This window comes from Papio anubis, chromosome 2 (genome assembly GCF_008728515.1).
Source record: "Papio anubis isolate 15944 chromosome 2, Panubis1.0, whole genome shotgun sequence".
NCBI lineage: Eukaryota > Metazoa > Chordata > Mammalia > Primates > Cercopithecidae > Papio > Papio anubis.
The window spans coordinates 149,214,783-149,232,827 of NC_044977.1; the positions used below are offsets into that span (position 1 = coordinate 149,214,783).

The 18,045-nt window shown below is 37.0% G+C and overlaps 1 protein-coding gene across 3 annotated transcripts in view; it reads right to left on the bottom strand.

Annotated features, from left to right (window-relative positions):
• Positions 1-6,243: 6,243 nt before the first annotated feature.
• PLS1 (plastin 1) overlaps positions 6,244-18,045 on the bottom strand; it is a 110,732-nt gene continuing 98,930 nt past the window's right edge. For all 3 annotated transcript variants that reach the window (XM_009201577.3, XM_009201578.4, XM_003895000.5), the window contains exons 13-16: positions 15,967-16,100; positions 15,381-15,504; positions 8,286-8,410; positions 6,244-8,036 (exon numbers count right to left, since the gene is read on the bottom strand). In XM_009201577.3, coding sequence (XP_009199841.1) covers positions 7,901-8,036; positions 8,286-8,410; positions 15,381-15,504; positions 15,967-16,100 — 519 coding nt within the window. In that variant the 3' untranslated portion in view covers positions 6,244-7,900. The remainder of the gene's footprint in view (positions 8,037-8,285; positions 8,411-15,380; positions 15,505-15,966; positions 16,101-18,045) is intronic.

Genomic DNA, 18,045 nt, shown 5'->3' on the forward strand with positions numbered 1-18,045 from the left:
TGTTTTTTCAGTTGCAATTCCATTTAGTTCTGCTCTGATCTTATTTCCTTTCTTCTGCTGAGTTTGAGTTTGATTTGTTCTTGTTTCTCTAGTTTATTGAGGTATGACGTTAGATTGTCTATTTGTGCTCTTTCAGACTTTTTGATGTAGGCATTTAGGGCTATGAGCTTTCCTCTTAGCATCACCTTTGCTGTATCCCAGAGGTTTTGATAGGTCATGTCACTATTATTGTTCAGTTTGAATAATTTTTTAATTTCCATCTTGATTTCAATTTTGCCTCAATCGTCATTCAGAAACAGGTTATTTAATTTCCATGTATTTGCATGGTTTTGAAGGTTCCTTTTGGAGTTGATTTTCAGTTTTATTCCACTGTGGTCTGAGAAAGTGCTTGATATAATTTTAATTTTCTTAAATTTATTGAGGTTTGTTTTGTGGCCTAACATATGGTCTATCTTGGAGAAAGTTCCACGCGCTGATGAATAGAATGTATATTCTGCAGTTTTGGGGTAGAATGTTATGTAAACATCTGTTAAGTCCATTTGTTCCAGGGTGTAGTTTAAATCCATTGTTTCTTTGTTGACTTTCTGTCTTGATGACCTGTCTAGTGCTGTAAGTGGAGTATTGAAATCCCCCACTATTAATTGTGCTGCTCTCTATCTCATTTCTTAGGTCTGGTAGTAATTATCTTATAAACTTGGGAGCTCCAGTGTTAAGTGCATATATATTTAGGATTGTGATACTTTCCTATTGGACAAGGCCTTTTGTCATTATATAATGTCCCTCTTTGTCTTTTTAAACTGCAGTTACTTTAAAGTTTGTTTTGTCTGATATAAAAATAGCTATTCCTCCTTGCTTTTGGTGTCCATTTGCATGGAATGTCTTTTTCCACCCCTTTACCTTAAGTTTCTGTGAATCCTTATGTGTTAGGTGGGTCTCTTGAAGGCAGCAAATAGTTTGTTGATGGATTCTTATCCATTCTGCAATTCTGCATCTTTTAAGTGGAGCATTTAGACTATTTACATTCAATGTTAGTGTTGAGATATGAGGTGCTGTTCCATTCATTGTGCTATTTGTTGCCTGTATACCTTGGGGTTTTTTTTTAATTGTATTTTTGTTGTATAGGTCCTGTGAGATTGATGCTTTAAGGAGGATCTGTTTTGATGTGCTTCCAGGATTTTTTTCAAGATTTAGAGCTCCTTTTAGCAGTTCTTATAGTGCTGGCTTGGTAGTGGTGAATTCACTCAGCATTTGTCTGAAAAAAACCGTATCTTTGCTTCATTTGTGAAGCTTAGTTTCGCCAGATACAAAATTTTGGGGTGATAATTGTTTTGTTTAAGAAGACTGAAGATAAGGCCCCAGTCCCTTCTAACTTGTAGGGTTTCTTCTGAGAAATCTGCTGTTAATCTGATAGATTTTCCTTTGCAGGTTACCTGGTGCTTTTGCCTCATAGCTCTTAAGATTCTTTCCTTCATTTTAACTTTTGATAACCTGATGACAGTGTGCATAGGCGACGATCTTTTTGCGATGAATTTCCCAGGTGTTCTTTGAGCTTCTTGTATTTGGATGTCTAGGTCTTTAGCAAGGCTGGGGAAGTTTTCCTCAATTATTCCCCCAAATATGTTTTCCAAACTCTTAGATTTCTCTTCTTCCACAAGAATGCCAATTATTCTTAGGTTTGGTTGTTTAACATAATCCCAGACTTCTTGGAGGCTTTGTTCATTTTTTCCTTATTCTTTTTTCTTTGTGTTTGTTGGATTGGATTAATTTGAAAACCTTGTCTTCGAGCTCTAAAGTTCTTTCTTGTGCTTGTTCGATTCTATCGCTGAGACTTTCCAGAGCATTTTGCATTTCTCTAAGTGCATCCATTGTTTCCTGAAGTTTTGATTGTTTTTTATTTATGCTGTTTCACTGAAGGTTTCTCCCTCTTTTTTTTTTTTTTGTTGTTGTTGTTTCTTTGTTTGGTTGGTTTTTCTTTTTTTTTTTAGTAGAGGTGGGGTTTCGCCATGTTGCTCAGGCTGGCCTTGAACTCGTGGCCTCAAGTGATCCACCCACCTCGGCCTCCCAAAGTGCTAGGATTACAGGTATGAGCCACCATTCCTGGCCTCCCCTCATTTCCTCTATTATTTTTTTGATTTCTTTAAATTGGGCTTCACCTTTCTCTGGTGCCTCTTTGATTAGCTTAATAATTGACCTTCTGAATTCTTTTTCAGGTAAATCAGGGATTTCATCTTGGTTTGGATCCATTGCTGGTGAGCTAGTGTGATTTTTTTGGTGGGGGCGGTTAAAGAACCTTGTTTTGTCATATTACTGGAATTGTTTTTCTGGTTCCTTCTCATTTGGGTAGGCTATGTCGGAGGGAAGGTCTAGGGCTCAAGGCTGCTGTTCAGATTCATTTGTCCCATGGGGTGTTCCCTTGATGTGGTACTCTCCCCCTTTTCCTAGGGATGTGGCTTCCTGAGAGCCAAGCTATAGTGATTGTTGTCTCTCTTCTGGATCTAGCCACCCAGCAAGTCTATCAGGCTCTGGGCTGGTACTGGGGGTTGTCTGCACTGAGTCCTATGATGTGAACCATCTGCAGGTCTCTCGAGGCTGTGTGTGTGTGTGTAAAAAAAAAAAAAAAAAAAAGAAAAAAAAAATATATGTGTGTGTGTGTATATATGTGTGTGTGTGTGTATGTGTGTGTGTGTGTGTGTGTATATATATATATATGTATTTTGTTTGTTTGTGTTTTGAGACGGAGTCTTCCTGTGTCACCAAGCTGGAGTACAGTGGTACGATCTTGGCTCACTGCAACTTCTGCCTCCCGGGTTCAAGTGATTCTCCTGCCTCAGCCTCCTGAGTAGCTGGGATTACAGGCATGCACCACTGTGCCCAGCTAATTTTTGTATTTTTAGTAGAGACGGGGTTTCACCGTGTTGTCCAGGATGGTCTCAATCTCTTGACCTCATGATCTGCCCGTCTTGGCCTCCTAAAGTGCTGGGATTACAGGTGTGAGCCACTGCGCCTGGCCTCTTTTTCTTTCTTTCTTTTTTTGTTTTTTTTGAGATGGAGTCTCGCACCATCGTTCTGGCTGGAATGCAATGGCGCAATCTCAGCTCACTGCAACCTCTGCCTCCTGGGTTCAAGTGATTCTCCTGCCTCAGCCTCCTGAGTAGCTGGGATTACAGGCACCCGCCACCATGCCCAGCTAATTTTGTGTATTTTTAGTAGAGACGGGGTTTCACCATGTTCATCAAGCTGGTCTTGAACTCCTGACCTCATGATCTGCCCGCCTCAGCCTCCCAAAGTGCTGGGATTAGAGGCATAAGCCACCATACCCGGCCAAGGCTGTATATTTTTTTAACAACTGGTTTGTGATCTGAAATTGGCATAAGATTCCTGTTGTCACACATGCAATTAATTCAAAGGTACGGACATGTAACTATTGGATAAGTTTGTCATCATGTTTATTAATCTGATTTTAAAAGATAGATATGTTATTTGGGCAAGAATGGAATGAAGCTCAATAAGTGCTCCTTCCCTCCTGTCTTCTTCCCAGAGGGTCTTGCTGTGTGGCCCAGGCTGGAGTGCGGTGGCACAATCATAGCTCATTGCAGCATCAACTTTCTGGGCTCCAGCAATCCTCCCACCTCAATTTTCTGAGTAGCTGGAACAAGAAGCGCAGGCCACCACACCCGGCTAACTTTTTAAAGTTTTTTTGTAGACAAGGGGTCACACTGTGTTGCCCAGTTTGGCCTTGAACTCCCGGGTTCAAGTGCCCCCCGACACCTTGACCTCCCGAAGTGCTAGAATTAGAGGCCTGAGTCATCGTACCCTGCCAAATAATTTATTTTTAACCAAACTTTTAAATTATTATTACCATTATAGAGTTGCTATTGTCTTCCGCTTTTAAAAGATAATGGAGGAGAAACTGGAAATTATGCCTCTTGATTAATTCCTATTGCTTCCCATAATATAGAAAAATCTAAATTGTGCCTTTAAAGTTTTAGATTTTTAAGAGAATACATAAATTTGCTTCAGAGTACCTTATATTTGGGGAAAATACTCCCTATCCTGTTCAGGCTGGTATGTTCCATCCCTGTCTCGCCAACACTTTAACTCCCGAAATTTCCTAAATAAAACTTTCTCATAATTCAAAGTCTTTGTTAGATCTTCTCTAAGAGGCCTTAGCAGACTGTCCTTTCAAATATTTTCATGCATTTACTTCAAAACAGTTGATAATCTATTGCATTTGTTTTCTGTCTTATCTCTAGTAGATGGTAAATCTTCCTCATTTTGTAATCTTTAATGCAGTTCCAAGTTTGTTTATTTGGTGGAATGTCAAGATTGTTCATTGTAAATTTGTGGCCAGTGAACAGTGGCACATATTTGTATTTATGCGTGTATGCTTACACTATCTGTAGTGCAGCACAATTTTTAGTTAGTAGCAGAAAAACACTAATCCTGATGTACCCAAAATTTCATGTTTGAGGGAAAAAATGTAGATGGCTCAGAACTATGTCACACATGTGATATAGCAGGAGAGCAAGCGAGATAGAGCGCCATGTAGATACAGCTTCACTTTAATCCGAGACATTTGCGAGTTGCTGGATTTAGGTGATTCTTTATCCAGAGGACTCCCGTAGGGGCTGGATTAATTTCTAAGACTGGGGAATCCCAACCTACTTTAGTAGATAATCCTAGGAGGCCTTTCAAAGTGCTGGGGGTTGGGGGACTGTTCCTACTTCAAACTAAGCCAATGTGGCAACTGCACCCTGTTCTTCAGAAGTCTTTTTGGATCATCTCAGATGCAGAAATCCTCTCTTACCTCTCTGATACACCTTTGGTTGTTTTTAAGAGACAGAGTCTTGCTGTGTCACCCAGTCCTCCCACCTCAGCCTCCCAAGTAGCTAGGAGTACAGGTGCACACCACCACACCTATCTAATTAAAAAAAAAATTGAGGGCTGGGCCCAGTGGCTCATGCCTATAATCCCAGTACCTTGGGAGGCTGAGGTGGGCAGATTGCTTGAGGTCAGGAGTTCGAGACCAGCCTGGCCAACATGGTGAAACCCTGTCTCTACTAAAAACACACCAAAAAAATAGCCAGGCGTGGTGACGCAAACCTGTAATCCCAGCTACTCAGGAGGCTGAAGCACGAGAATCACTTGAACCCGGGAGGCAGAGGTTGCAGTGAGCCGAGATCGTGCAACTGCACTCCAGCCTGGGTGACAGAGTGAGACTCTGTCTCAAAAAAAATTAAAATTTTGTAGCAAGAGTCTATGTTGCCCAGGCTGGTCTCAAACTCCTGGCCTCAAGCAGTCCTCCCACCTTGGCCTCCCAAGGTGCTGAGATTATAGGCATGAGCCACTGTGCCTGGTCTGGTACACTCCTTATCCAGCATAAATTGGGGTATTTTAACATAATCTATGCAGTCTATCAGTTTTTTCTACACAGGCGATACAGAGACCAGTGGTGGAGTTATGATGAACAATAGCATCCAAGATTCAGAAGCAGCATATTACTTCAAGCAGCTTACCCAAACCACATATACAAAAGAGCAGTCATGACCAGTCAGAGAAGAAAAAAAAATCCAGATTTAGATCTAGTCCTACAATACCCTAGACCCCATCTCCATCTCTAGACTCTGCCTCTCCCTCAGTACTCTCAGGTCACGTTCGCCTGTTTGTCTTCTAGGATGCCTACAGGACTGCCTGCCTCGGGTTCTTTACATTTGTTCTCTCTGCTGAACACTCATAGCACAAATATCCTTAGAGAGCCCTTCCATGTTCACCCCAATACAAATAATCTCTACCCCATTTCCCAAGTCAGTCTATATCACGTTACCCTATGTTATTTCTTTTACTGCATATCACTATCTAAAATTCCTATTTACAAATTGTCTCTCTACTAGGATATGATACATGGATATGATACATGAGGTCAGGGGACTTCATCTGTATTTTTCTCAGCTGAATCCCCAGTGTATAGCATAGTATCTGGATCAAAATAGATGATAAATTTGTGAATGGATTGATTCACCTGAATTATTTCAGCACAAACTAAATTGTAGTAATCACACAGTTGGTTTCTAATAATTATTCATATTTAAGAACATACCCTCATCTTCAAAGAAATTATCAAATACAATTTTTTTTGTTTTACTAACTCATTTAGGAACTGTTTTCTTTTCTGGAAAATAAGTTTATGCTAGATTAATTTTCAAGGCTGAATATTTTTCTTCAAATGAAATAAATACAAACACATTTCTATATACACAGCATTTTTATTAAATATACTCTGTGAGAAAAAGAACACCCTAAAAGTGCCAGATTTCATGTAAATCCAATAACTTAGTAAATACAATAGTGAAAAAAAAATCTGAGGGAAACATAATTTAAATAATCTTATAAAAGAGCAAGAACATATCTTAATCTTCATATAAGAAAACAATCATCAAAATATAAAAGGGAAAGAAATCTCTTTTGTAGAAGAATATATTTCAAAATTCCACCTGATCATTTCATTTAAAAAATTCTATTCTAAACACATGGGCAGTCTCACTCTTACCAACATGTATGTTTAAATCAATGGTAGAAGCGGAATTTAGACTACTCATTCACACTGGGATAAAGTGACATTTTTGTTGCACAACAGTATTGCTCACTGCACTAAGAGTGGAAGATGGAGGAAGTAGATTTCTGGCTTCAGTTGTTAGCAGCAGAATTGGATTAATGCTAAAAATTTAGGAAAAAAATAGGGCCAAGCTGTAGCGATTTCCAAGTAACACAAACATTAACCAAACATTGCCAATTTGTAACGGGCTACGAAAAAACAAATGAAAATACTCTACATTAATATAGCTTTATGTTACTTTCTATTAAAGATACTCAGTGGGCATATTCTAAATTATATAGGGCTTCTATAGAGACCTAAACTAGCAAGTATAATATGAAGCTAACAGGATAGTGTCAACATATCTTGGGGTGTTCTAGCCAATGTTTGGCTACAAGTATTTGGAAGGAGTCAAATAACTATATGCACATTCAAAATGAATACTTATAAAAAGAAATCTTAATGTATCCGATATCCACAAACTGAAAAGTGTTACACATGTTGTGGGGGAAAAATACTGATGGTTGGCTGAATGACCAATTATACATACCACTTATGAAAAGCTGGGTGATACAGGTGCAAAAAAATATATATGCACACATGTATCTCTAATAACATCCTACCAACATATATGTGTTGCATGACATAGTTAAAGCTGTATTACCAAACTAGGATATGTAAGGTATCAATGTAGTTAAAATTAAATTTTAAGTAAAAAGCTGCTGCTACTTAAACAAGAGAGTGAACTTTGGGGTTTATTCAAGAATTAGTTCTCATATATAAAAAGTTTGATATTAATAAACAATTCTTGTCACCAGAAGGTTTATAGACAGTATAGAAACTTACAGAAAAGTGTTTTTGGACCACTTTAAATAGTTGGAGGAAGCAAATAAAAGGATTAAACTGGATTATGAGTATGAATGCATTTATGATCAAAATTAACACACAAAAAAATCAAAACACATTTCACAGCAGAACCTGCAAAAACTTTTGTATTCATCTTTTCTGAACCATAAAAAAGAATTAGTCTTAATATGACTTTTAAGCAACAAAAATAATTTCATCATGAAGTATCAGCTTGATTATGAATATATTTTATTATCTTTATCAGTTGGTAAATTAACTGTGTTATCCAAAAAGGCTGACCAGCTCTAACTAGTATGAACAGGATATTGAATTCATTAATGAATATATAACTATTTTGAACATACAAATAATCTCTGGTTTTACACACCCACTACATTTCAGTATCCTGTAAACTGTGAGGCATACAATATGTTTAATGTGGCAGAAAATCATATGAAATGATTATTTTATTCTGTTCAGTCCTTTTCCCATTAAGCATGCAAACACCGTCATAACCATCTTTGGTTTTACTTCTACGAGGTCATCAGGTAATGCATATATCCGGGCACCGATCTTCCGAGCAACTGAAATGGCATATCTTGAAGAGACAAGAAAAATATCTTGGTGTTATCCACCGTGTTTTCACTTAACATATTTTAACAAAAGAGTGAAATATTGTGACAAGATTAATTTTACGAAAAGGTTAAGTTTGTGAGTCTTAAATCATATTCCCCATACAAGTTATATTTAAAAATATGAATTTTAAGGGCATAGTAACCTTTCCTATAAGGATTTTAGAGAATTAAAGGGCCACTGTACAGTTCTAATATAAACCATAAAGGCTTACTTAGCATTGTTCAGCTTGTCCTCATCAGATAAGTTTTCTCTCCTGATCATTTCTTGACGAACTGCATTTGGTGCAATGGCATCTATTAAATCTAGAACAGGTAAACTTGTGCTTATAGATTTATCCTAGAAAACAAAGCATAGATGAACATTCATAATCTTCTGACCTTTAATTTTCATTATTTTCAGACTCTTCTGATCATATAACTGAAGGCAATCTATAAATTATTTGTACCTAACCTAACGTTCAGCTTTTCTGCAACCAGCACACATAAATAAACCATTTAAAATATACTTTTCCTTAAATCTTTATATAGAGTTGTCAGCATACCTGAATAAGGTTTGTGGACATGATAGCTCCTAAGTATGCTAACTCTAGTTTCTATTCTGTAAAAAATACACATCTTTTGAAAGGGAGTAGATGAATTTTTAATTAACAATTTTTAAATTCTACTCATATATTTCTTAGACCATAAATCCCAAAGCCTTCCCTTAATATTTTTCAGAAAGAAAAATGAAATAGCGAAAGGGAACATTTACAAAGACATTGTTCTTATTGTTTTACATGTTTTAGTTTATTTAATCCACCTTTTAAACCCTAGCATATTGATAATAAAGGAATTCTTTTTTTAAAAAAGATGAAGAACATGAAGTTCCTAAGATAGCTCAAATGACTTGTTTACACAACCAGTAAATACAGAACTGGTATTTGAACCCATGACAGTCTGACTCTAAAATGCCCAAGAGCATTTTGAAGTTACCACCAAGGCAAGCTAAAAATAGACAACTAAATTGTAGTGAATAGTGCATTGCAGATGAAATCAGACATCCTGGTCTGAACTGATTTTTACCACTTATCAGTACTTGAACAAATTATTTGTTCTCTCTCTCAGCTTGAATAGTGGCCACCACTGCTTGCCTACCCAGAATCTACCCACTCTTTACTTCTTCTATACAAATAGAACCCATATTTTTGCTCTATATCCATACCTCCTTCACATAGACATAAGCTTCAAGGAAAGCCGACATTCACAGTTCCAGGAGTGAATCTAAATTAACCTAGGTCAAGCATTCTCAATGGAGGCAGGGTGATAACCTTTTTTATGTATAAAGCATGCAGTGCATGAACAGGTAGGTATACAGTGTATCTCTGCATTAAAATTTCATGGGAGAGAGAGAAAAAGGGAAAAAATGTCTAAAAATATTCCTTAGAGGATAATTTTCTTTTAAGGTTTCAAAACACTGGTCTAAGCCAAATAGAGGAATCCTATTCTATTACCACAGTGATTTAATTTGGGCCTATGTTATGGAAAGCCAGCAACCGCTCCTCCTGGATGTGAATGGCAGATGAAACCTCTGTCACAAGCAGCAACTATCCTATGATCAAAAGGAAAACCAGCTTTAGGGTGAAGCTGGCACATTAGATGGCAAAGCAGAGATGGGAAAAAAAAATTGAGTCCCGAATGACATTCTTCAATTATTGGTTCAACCAATCCAGAAGTCTACCCTACCTCTGGATTACTGTTATTGTGGTCAATACCTTTCCTTTCAGTTTAAACCACTTGAAATTGGGTTTCTGTTACTTGAAGCCAGAGCACCCTTTCCTAATCTCTAAAGTAGAATGTCATAGGATTCTTAGGAATATTGAGGTGGTATAGGTGAAAGCATCTAGTATAGGCTCTAGCCAAATGTCAGTTCTTAATCAATATCTAATAAAACAATTTGAAGCCATGTGAAGAAGAGTAACAGGCTTCTTTGAACCACGATCAGCCACTTCATTTATTACTTTTTTTTTTTTTTTTTTTTTGACACGGAGTCTCACTCTGTCGCCCAGGCTGGAGTGCAGTGGCGTGATTTTGGCTCACTACAAGCTCCGCCTCCGGGTTCACGCCATTCTCCTGCCTCAGCCTCCTGAGTAGCTGGGACTACAGGCGCCCACCACCATGCCTGGCTAATTTTTTTTGTATTTTTAGTAAAGACGGGGTTTCACCGTGTTAGCCAGGATGGTCTCAATCTCCTGACCTCGTGATCCGCCTACCTTAGCCTCCCAAAGTGCTGGGATTACAGACGTGAGCCACTGTGCCCGGCCTCATTTATTAATTTTACAAAAATTTATATTCTTATTAGGAATGTTCATTTTATGATACAGATCTTTAGGCAGAGGTAATATTCTTATTAGGAATGTTCATTTTATGATACAGATCTTTGGGCAGGGGTAATATTCTTATTAGGAATGTTCATTTTATGATACAGATCTTTGGGCAGGGGTAAGGGTAAAAATAATTAGGTCCTTTAAGTCTATCTGATGCTGGTAATCTGGATCTGCTTTTCGTATCTTCTCTGTTTCTGAGAAATTATCATACCTGTTTGCTCAATATATAGTCTGCAGACCACCCACATGAAAATTATGTGGAGTACTTGTTAAAAGTGCAAATCTAGCTCCACTCAAACTAATGTCAGGTTATCTATGAATGAGGCTGGGAATCTACATTTTTAATAAGCTCTCTAGATGACTCTAAATGTGTACTGTATTATACTTTCTAAAAATATTTCATTCTAGAATAAATTTTAATTTCTATGGGCTTATCTTTCATATATTTATGATTAATTTTTTAAAAGACAAGTGACTTAATTGTGCTATAATTTGATTCCTTATTTATATGTGTTATTTTAAATATTTCATTTAGATTTAGGAAACAAGTATTTTTCCCACCCATTTTCTTATGAGTTACTTTGGGTAAAGCTTCTACTGAGTTGAATGAAAAATTTAAGTTTCTAAAGATTGTATCAGATCTCTTATCTTCTTGTTTTCGATAAAATAGCCCTGTCTTCCAAATCCTCTAATTCGTACATTATCAGTGAAAGACATTTTACTTTTGTAAAGGGAAAGGGGTTACAGTGAAAACCCTTAGGTTAGTATATAAATACATTTCCATTATTTTTCCTTTTATTTCCTTAAGTTAATCATAAAGAAATGACCTCAGCAAAAAGAATTTCATTATCTTAATCTAGAATTACCTAGAGCTTGATTTTCAAGATAATGATTTTTCCCTTTATTTGATACATATTAGAACATTTCATTCCACTGCTATTTCTGTCATTTTAAAAAATAAAAATGGAAAGGCCGGGCATGGTGGTTCACACCTGTAATCCCAACACTTTGGGAGGCCAAGGCAGGCAGATCATGAGGTAAGGAGATTGAGACCATTCTGGCTAACACAGGGAAACCCCATCTCTACTAAAAATACAAAAAATTAGTTGGGCGTGGTGGCAGGCGCCTAGAGTCCCAGCTACTCAGGAGGCTGAGGCAGGAGAATTGCCTGACCCTGGGAGGCGGAGGTTGAAGTGAGCTGAGATTGTGCCACTGCACTCCAGCCTGGGCAGCAGAGCGAGACTCCATCTCAAAAATAAATAAATAAATAAATAAATAAATAAATAAATGTATGTAGAAAACCAGTGATGTGGCCACCAGACTTCCCTAAAAGGCTCAGCAGACTCCCCTGCCCCGCCACATATGATGCCCTTTATATATTAGCAATGCCAACAGCGTGGTAAGCCCCATTTATTGAGCCCTTAATATGTGCTAGGTACTGTTAAGCTCTTTACATTTTGTTAACTTATGTAGTCTAACAACAATCTTAGTAGATAGGGATTATTAATTTCCCCATTTTAGATATGGGTAAACTGAAGAATAGAGAAATTAATAACTTGCCCATGGTCACACAGATAGTAAATGCTGAGCCAGTAGTTTATTCATCAGTAGATGTAGCCCTGCTGTTAGTATAAACTGCTAAGGTTTCTGTAAAACAGATGCCCTTCTCATGTGGTCCCACACTCCCCCCTTAGCTAATTTATATAGTATTGCTGACACCCCATACTGTGATTCTTGTTTTCTTATTTGCCACCTTCCCTGAATAGTGAGCTCTTTGAGGGCACTATGTAGCCACAGCGACTAGCAAGGCAGCTGACACAGGGCAAGCTTTGAATATTTATGTAATAAATGAGCAGTATGTTACACAGCTAATCAGCAGCTCAGCCAAGAGTCAACCCAGGACCATAAAACTCCAAAGCTTGGCTTTCCACTTGTACATAGACAGACCTGGATATGAAACCCAGCTGTTCTGCTTAAAAGTTGTATGACAGTAGACAGTTACTTAACTTCTCTAATGCTCACCTTTTTGCTCAGAGTATTTAATTAAAAGAAACAATATGTAAAGTGCTTAACACAGTGACACAAAGGACTCAATAAATGGTAATTATGATTATTATTTGCTGATATACCACCTTCTCTATCTTCTTAGCAAGAGAAATTTATTTTGTGGCTAAAAAGGGTAAATTTGTCTTTTCTGAAATTCCTAGTTATAGTGCTACTTTGATTATAATTAAAATGTTTTTTCTGCTAGTACCCCTTAATATAGCCTTCAAACATAATGACTTCTGTAGTTGGAAAAAAGCCTCCCTCACCTCAACTATGTTTTAGCATTCACTGCCTCATTTCTTCACTATTTGTGCTCTCTTTAAAGATTTTATCATTAAGCATATGCAAAATGCCAAGCACTTTTGCGATGCTTCTGCCACCTCAGTTCTAAGTAGAGCCAAACTCTCAAGTCGGCTGTTCTCTATGGTTGCTCTCCCTTAAAAGGTTTATGCACTCCCATTTCTCAACTCTTTTATTCAACTGATCACCAAGTCTGTCTTTCCAGTTTTAATGTCTCCTTTCACCGCCCCCATTTTCCTAAAATTACCTCAAATTCAAGCCTAAAACTGAATTCATCACCTTTTCCAGGAAGAAGCTGTACCTCATGACATCCCCATTTCTATTAGTGTTACCTGTTTTCCAGTTACCCGTGCCCAAAACATCAAGAGTTTTGGCTCTTCCCTCCCCTCTTCTTCCCCAAATCAGGAAGCCAAATCCTAGTTCTTCTTTTGCAATAACTTATAGCTTTCTAATCTTACCATTTCCATTCCCAGCCCCAAACCCCTTATTACTTCACACCTTGAGTACTGCCTTGGATTCTTCTGCACTGTCCTTGCAGTTACACTATTCTCCCTCCCCATCCTGTTCACCACATGCAGATTAGTATTCCTAAAATAATTGCCTTTCTTATTACCCCCTTTACTCAATATCCTTTATTTAGGCCAAAATCCTCCACAATCTTGACCCAATTTGTGTCTTGCATAACATCCCTTAGGAACCATCCTATTTCTCCTAACTTTCTTAGACATGCCTTTATTCAAGATGGACCCTTCTAAGTTTGTTATCCCCCTTTCTCTCCACCAATTCAAATCCTCCCGCCATCTATGATGTTCAAATCCAGCTGTCTTTATCGGCTCTTCACTGACCATTCAATTGGAAATGATCAAACTTTTCATCCACAATATTAGTTGTATTACTTGAATTTTGTCATTTACTCTATAGTATTGTTACCTTCTCAGTTATACAATCTTTGTCCTTAAAATAAATGGTGAACACTCTGAGGGCCACATTAATTTCCTATACTTTATACCCTTTTCTTTACTTAGAAAAGTTACTTAATAGGAGCTCAATAAATATTAATTTGCTCCTAAATATTTTCTATTGTATTAGCTATATACATGCTTAATATTTTCTATAAATTAATGTGCAAATGCATATAATTTCAACATAACAATTTTAAAGAATAACTGCCAATTAGAGAATTTTATAATACAATGCCCATTGCTATTTTATATTTTTGTGTTCTATGTCTAAAACACAGAGAGACAAATCATGGATTGAAAATTACTTCAAAAAAAAAATAAGAAGTAACAAAAACTCAGTGTCATTAGTTTCTTCCAAGATAGAAAAGGAAAAAAAAAAAAAAAAAAGCAATTGAACTAGGACTCAGGCAACATATCTGCCAATATCCAGCTGTCCTGTTAAAACCGCCTTGGGCCTCAGTTTTTGGCAAACATGAGAAGATTGAATTGATAAATTTCTGACATTTCTTTCACTTTGTAATGTTGTTAAGCATATAAAGCAAGGGCAAAGAGAGAAATAAAAATGGGTAGATATCTCTTAGGATAGCTTAGTGTTTCATCTCTGTACTTTATTTCAGTAAAAAAACACAAATTGATTGCAGTTTTTCACACATAATAAAATCACAAACACAAGGCTCACTGAATGAATGTGTACAAGCAGACATGCTTATTTGTAGCTAACATCGGCTTGCATGCAAAAGCAAAACACAATGGAAATGCATGAAAATTAGTGGGTAGGTATGTACAGATTACATTTTGAGTGCTTTATGAATCATCCACAAATGCTCGGAAGTGAGTGTTAAGTGCCATTATGAAGCCAGATGACAAGATTTTTTTTTCCTACCAGTTTTCTCAATTCCCACTTGGATCGGTTTGGCTGGCTCTGTTATGCCTTGGAAATGATGTCAATACAATTCTGAGACTGCTGCTAGGGAGCACAAAACATTATAGGTCCTATATAAACAATGGCTTCTTATCTTTTTCATTTGATAACTGGATTTTTTTTGGCTCTATTCTGTTTATTTTTTAAGATTAGATTACCAGAGTCAGATAATATTAACCTGCATTTATACTTAACTGGACAACCAATCAAAAATTTAGTAATTAAAACTGAATATTTCAAGTTTACACATGCCAAATAATTAGTATGCCTAAACTCATAAATCATGTTTCTGACATACAACATCAATATAATTCTAAGCCAAATCAATGTAATTTCCAATAAAAATTCATTCCTGGCCAGGCGCGGTGGCTCACGCCTGTAATCCCAGCACTTTGGGAAGCCGAGGTGGGCAGATCACAAGGTCAGGAGATCGAGACCATCCTGGCTAACATGGTGAAACCCTGTCTCTACTAAAAACACACACACAAAAATTAACCGGGCGTGGTGGCAGGCACCTGTAGTCCCAGCTACTTGGGAGGCTGAGGCAGGAGAATGATGACCCGGGAGAATGACCCGGGAGGCAGAGCTTGCAGTGAGCCGAGATCGTGCCACTGCACTCCAGCCTGGGTGACAGAGCGACACTCCGTCTCAAAACAGAAAAAAATTCCTTCCTATAGCAACGGAAAAAGAAAGAAATTTAAGACTCTTGCTTACCTTGAAGCTGGAAATAGAAGTCTTTTTGTTTGCACTTTTAAGAGTCTGATTGACCCATTTAATAATAATTTCATCATTTACTTTTTCACCCTCTCCAAGATCTGATAACACATTCAATGTGTACCTGCAACAGAAAAGATGTATATTTGAGACTGAAAAGGGTAAAATTTGCTTTCACATAATTTATATCAATGCTTAGATAAATACTTAAGGAACAGTTCAGTTCTAACAAATATTTCTAATTTTAGTCTGGCATTTGCACCCAGTTACATTCCAAAGTTACAAACCTCATTAATCAGAAACAAAAACTACTACATGGTAGTTTTAAAACTTAAAGCAATTCCTTATGAAGCCATTTTTAAGAGACATTAATAAAAGTGATAGTGTTTCTGGATATTGACCCATTTTTAAATAAAATATAATTTACAAAAAAACCATAATCAACAGTAAATCCTTTAAAAATTAAAATATTTTACATTGTATATTTCTTCTGTGTTCATTATTGTTCAAAAATAGCTAAAAAGTTTAGTTCAGATTACTTGTTGGAGGAAACAGGCAGTGTTGGTACCAACATATCAGCCTTTACCTTCTCATCAGCTGCCATACCAATGCCAGGGTAAGTGTTGAATTCCCTTCATTTAGGTCCTGCCCAGCAATGCCAACCAAGGAGAATTTGGCCTTGTTCTTCCCAAGTTCCACTGCATAGTTACAGTTTTCAATCTATAAATAAGTAAAAGTTTGGGTATAAAACAGATTTTTAAAAACATATCTCCTGAATACACCAGCCTAGTTCAGCCATCTGAAAAACAGTTATGATGACACCTTAAATTTATATGACCAATTTCATAATAATAACCCAGGGAAAGCAAGGACATAATTATTTCCATTTTATAGTTGAAGATTTAAAGCACTGAGTGGGTTAACCTAAATAGAGGAACAACTGGCTGGAAAGTTTTAAGATCCCCTCCTATTCTAAAAGTCTTCACTATCCAGGCCGGGCGTGGTCGCTCATGCCTGTAATCCTGGCACTTTGGGAGGCCGAAGCAAGTGGATCACCTGAGGTCAAGAGTTCGAGACCAGCCTGGCCAACATGAAACCTCATCTCTACTAAAAATACAAAAAGTAGCCAGGCGTGGTGGTAGGTGCCTGTAATTCCAGCTACTCAGGAGGCTGAGGCAGGAGAATCACTTGAACCTGGGAGGTGGAGGTTGCAGTGAGCCAAGATCGCGCCATTGCCCTCCAGCCTGGGCAAAAGAGAAAAAACTCTGTCTCAAAAAAAAATTTTCTTGACTATCCAAGATGAAATAGCTTATTAGTGATACATCTGTGACTAAAAGACAAGGTTTCTTGCTTTCCTTTAATGAAGTAATAGATGATGTTTTGTTTAGATTTAAAATTTTAAAAAAGAGAAGAAAGTAATTGTTTTATTAAGAATCTAACTTCATCCCCAATATTCTTTACCCAGATCTTACTCATCCTCTGAAATTCAGCTTTTGGCCCCTTTCTTCAATAAAGGCTTAACCTTAACTGTACCAGCTAATAATGATCTATCCTTTGCTTGAACTCCTAAGAATGCTTATTTTGTAATGCTTATGCACCATCTTCTACTTATACTTAGCCTTTTATGTGTTTCCTTTCAACAACTATAGTATAAGCTTCTTCTAAAGGACAAAAATTTTTTTCATGCACCAATCTATCCACTTCCAGCACAATGCCCTGCCTAAAGTAAGAATCTGATACATAAACATCTAATAAATTGTTTACCCTCCCCAACCACACACACATACTTCTTTCCAGTGATATAGGTCCAGCTGGGTCCTTTCTCTAACACTTTTTTTGTCTATCCTGGAGTCAATAGGGTTTTTTATCTCCATCATCTAGTGCTGTGTTTCTTATATCAGAACTTATAAATTCTTATGTATCTGAGTCTTTTTGCTCCAGTGAAATTATAAGCTCTCATAATCTTATCACCAGTAGGAACAAAAGTGCTTACACTAAGTACTTTTTGGAATAAACATTTAAAAGGAGAACACTATTTTTCTTAATTTTCTTCCAAAAGTTAGTTAAGGCACCATTACAAAATAGTCTAACCTAAGGTACATAGATACATTTTTCCCAATAGTAAGAAAATATTTCCAGGAAATGTGAGACAGCTAATGAAAGAATTTGTACAAATATATGGTTATTGTTCTTTAAAAAAGAGAATCCAAATTCCCAAAGTTCAATTTACTACAAATAAAAATGGAAGATCTTTGAGCCTGCTATAACATCTGCCTGGCTCACTTCACAAATTGAGTAAAATGTTTGATATGTATTCATTTTTTTAAAATCCAAGGAGAAGCTGGGTGTGGTGGCATGCCAGTAGTCCAGCTACTTAGGTTGAGGCAGGAGGATCACTTAAGGGCAGGAGTTCAAGGCTGTAGTGTGCTATAATCATGCCTGTGAATAGCATGCACTCCAGCCTGGGCACCATAGTGAAACCCTATTTCTAAAAAAATTTTTAAAGAGTGTTTTAATGCAGAGATAATATTCCAAAAAATTGTTTGGAATCATATTAAATTATAGGCTTAGACCGCTTAAAAGAAATATATGCTATAAGAATGTCGATTTTAAAAAACAGAATAGATTCCTAATTTATGGAAAATAACATTAGCACTTGAATTAC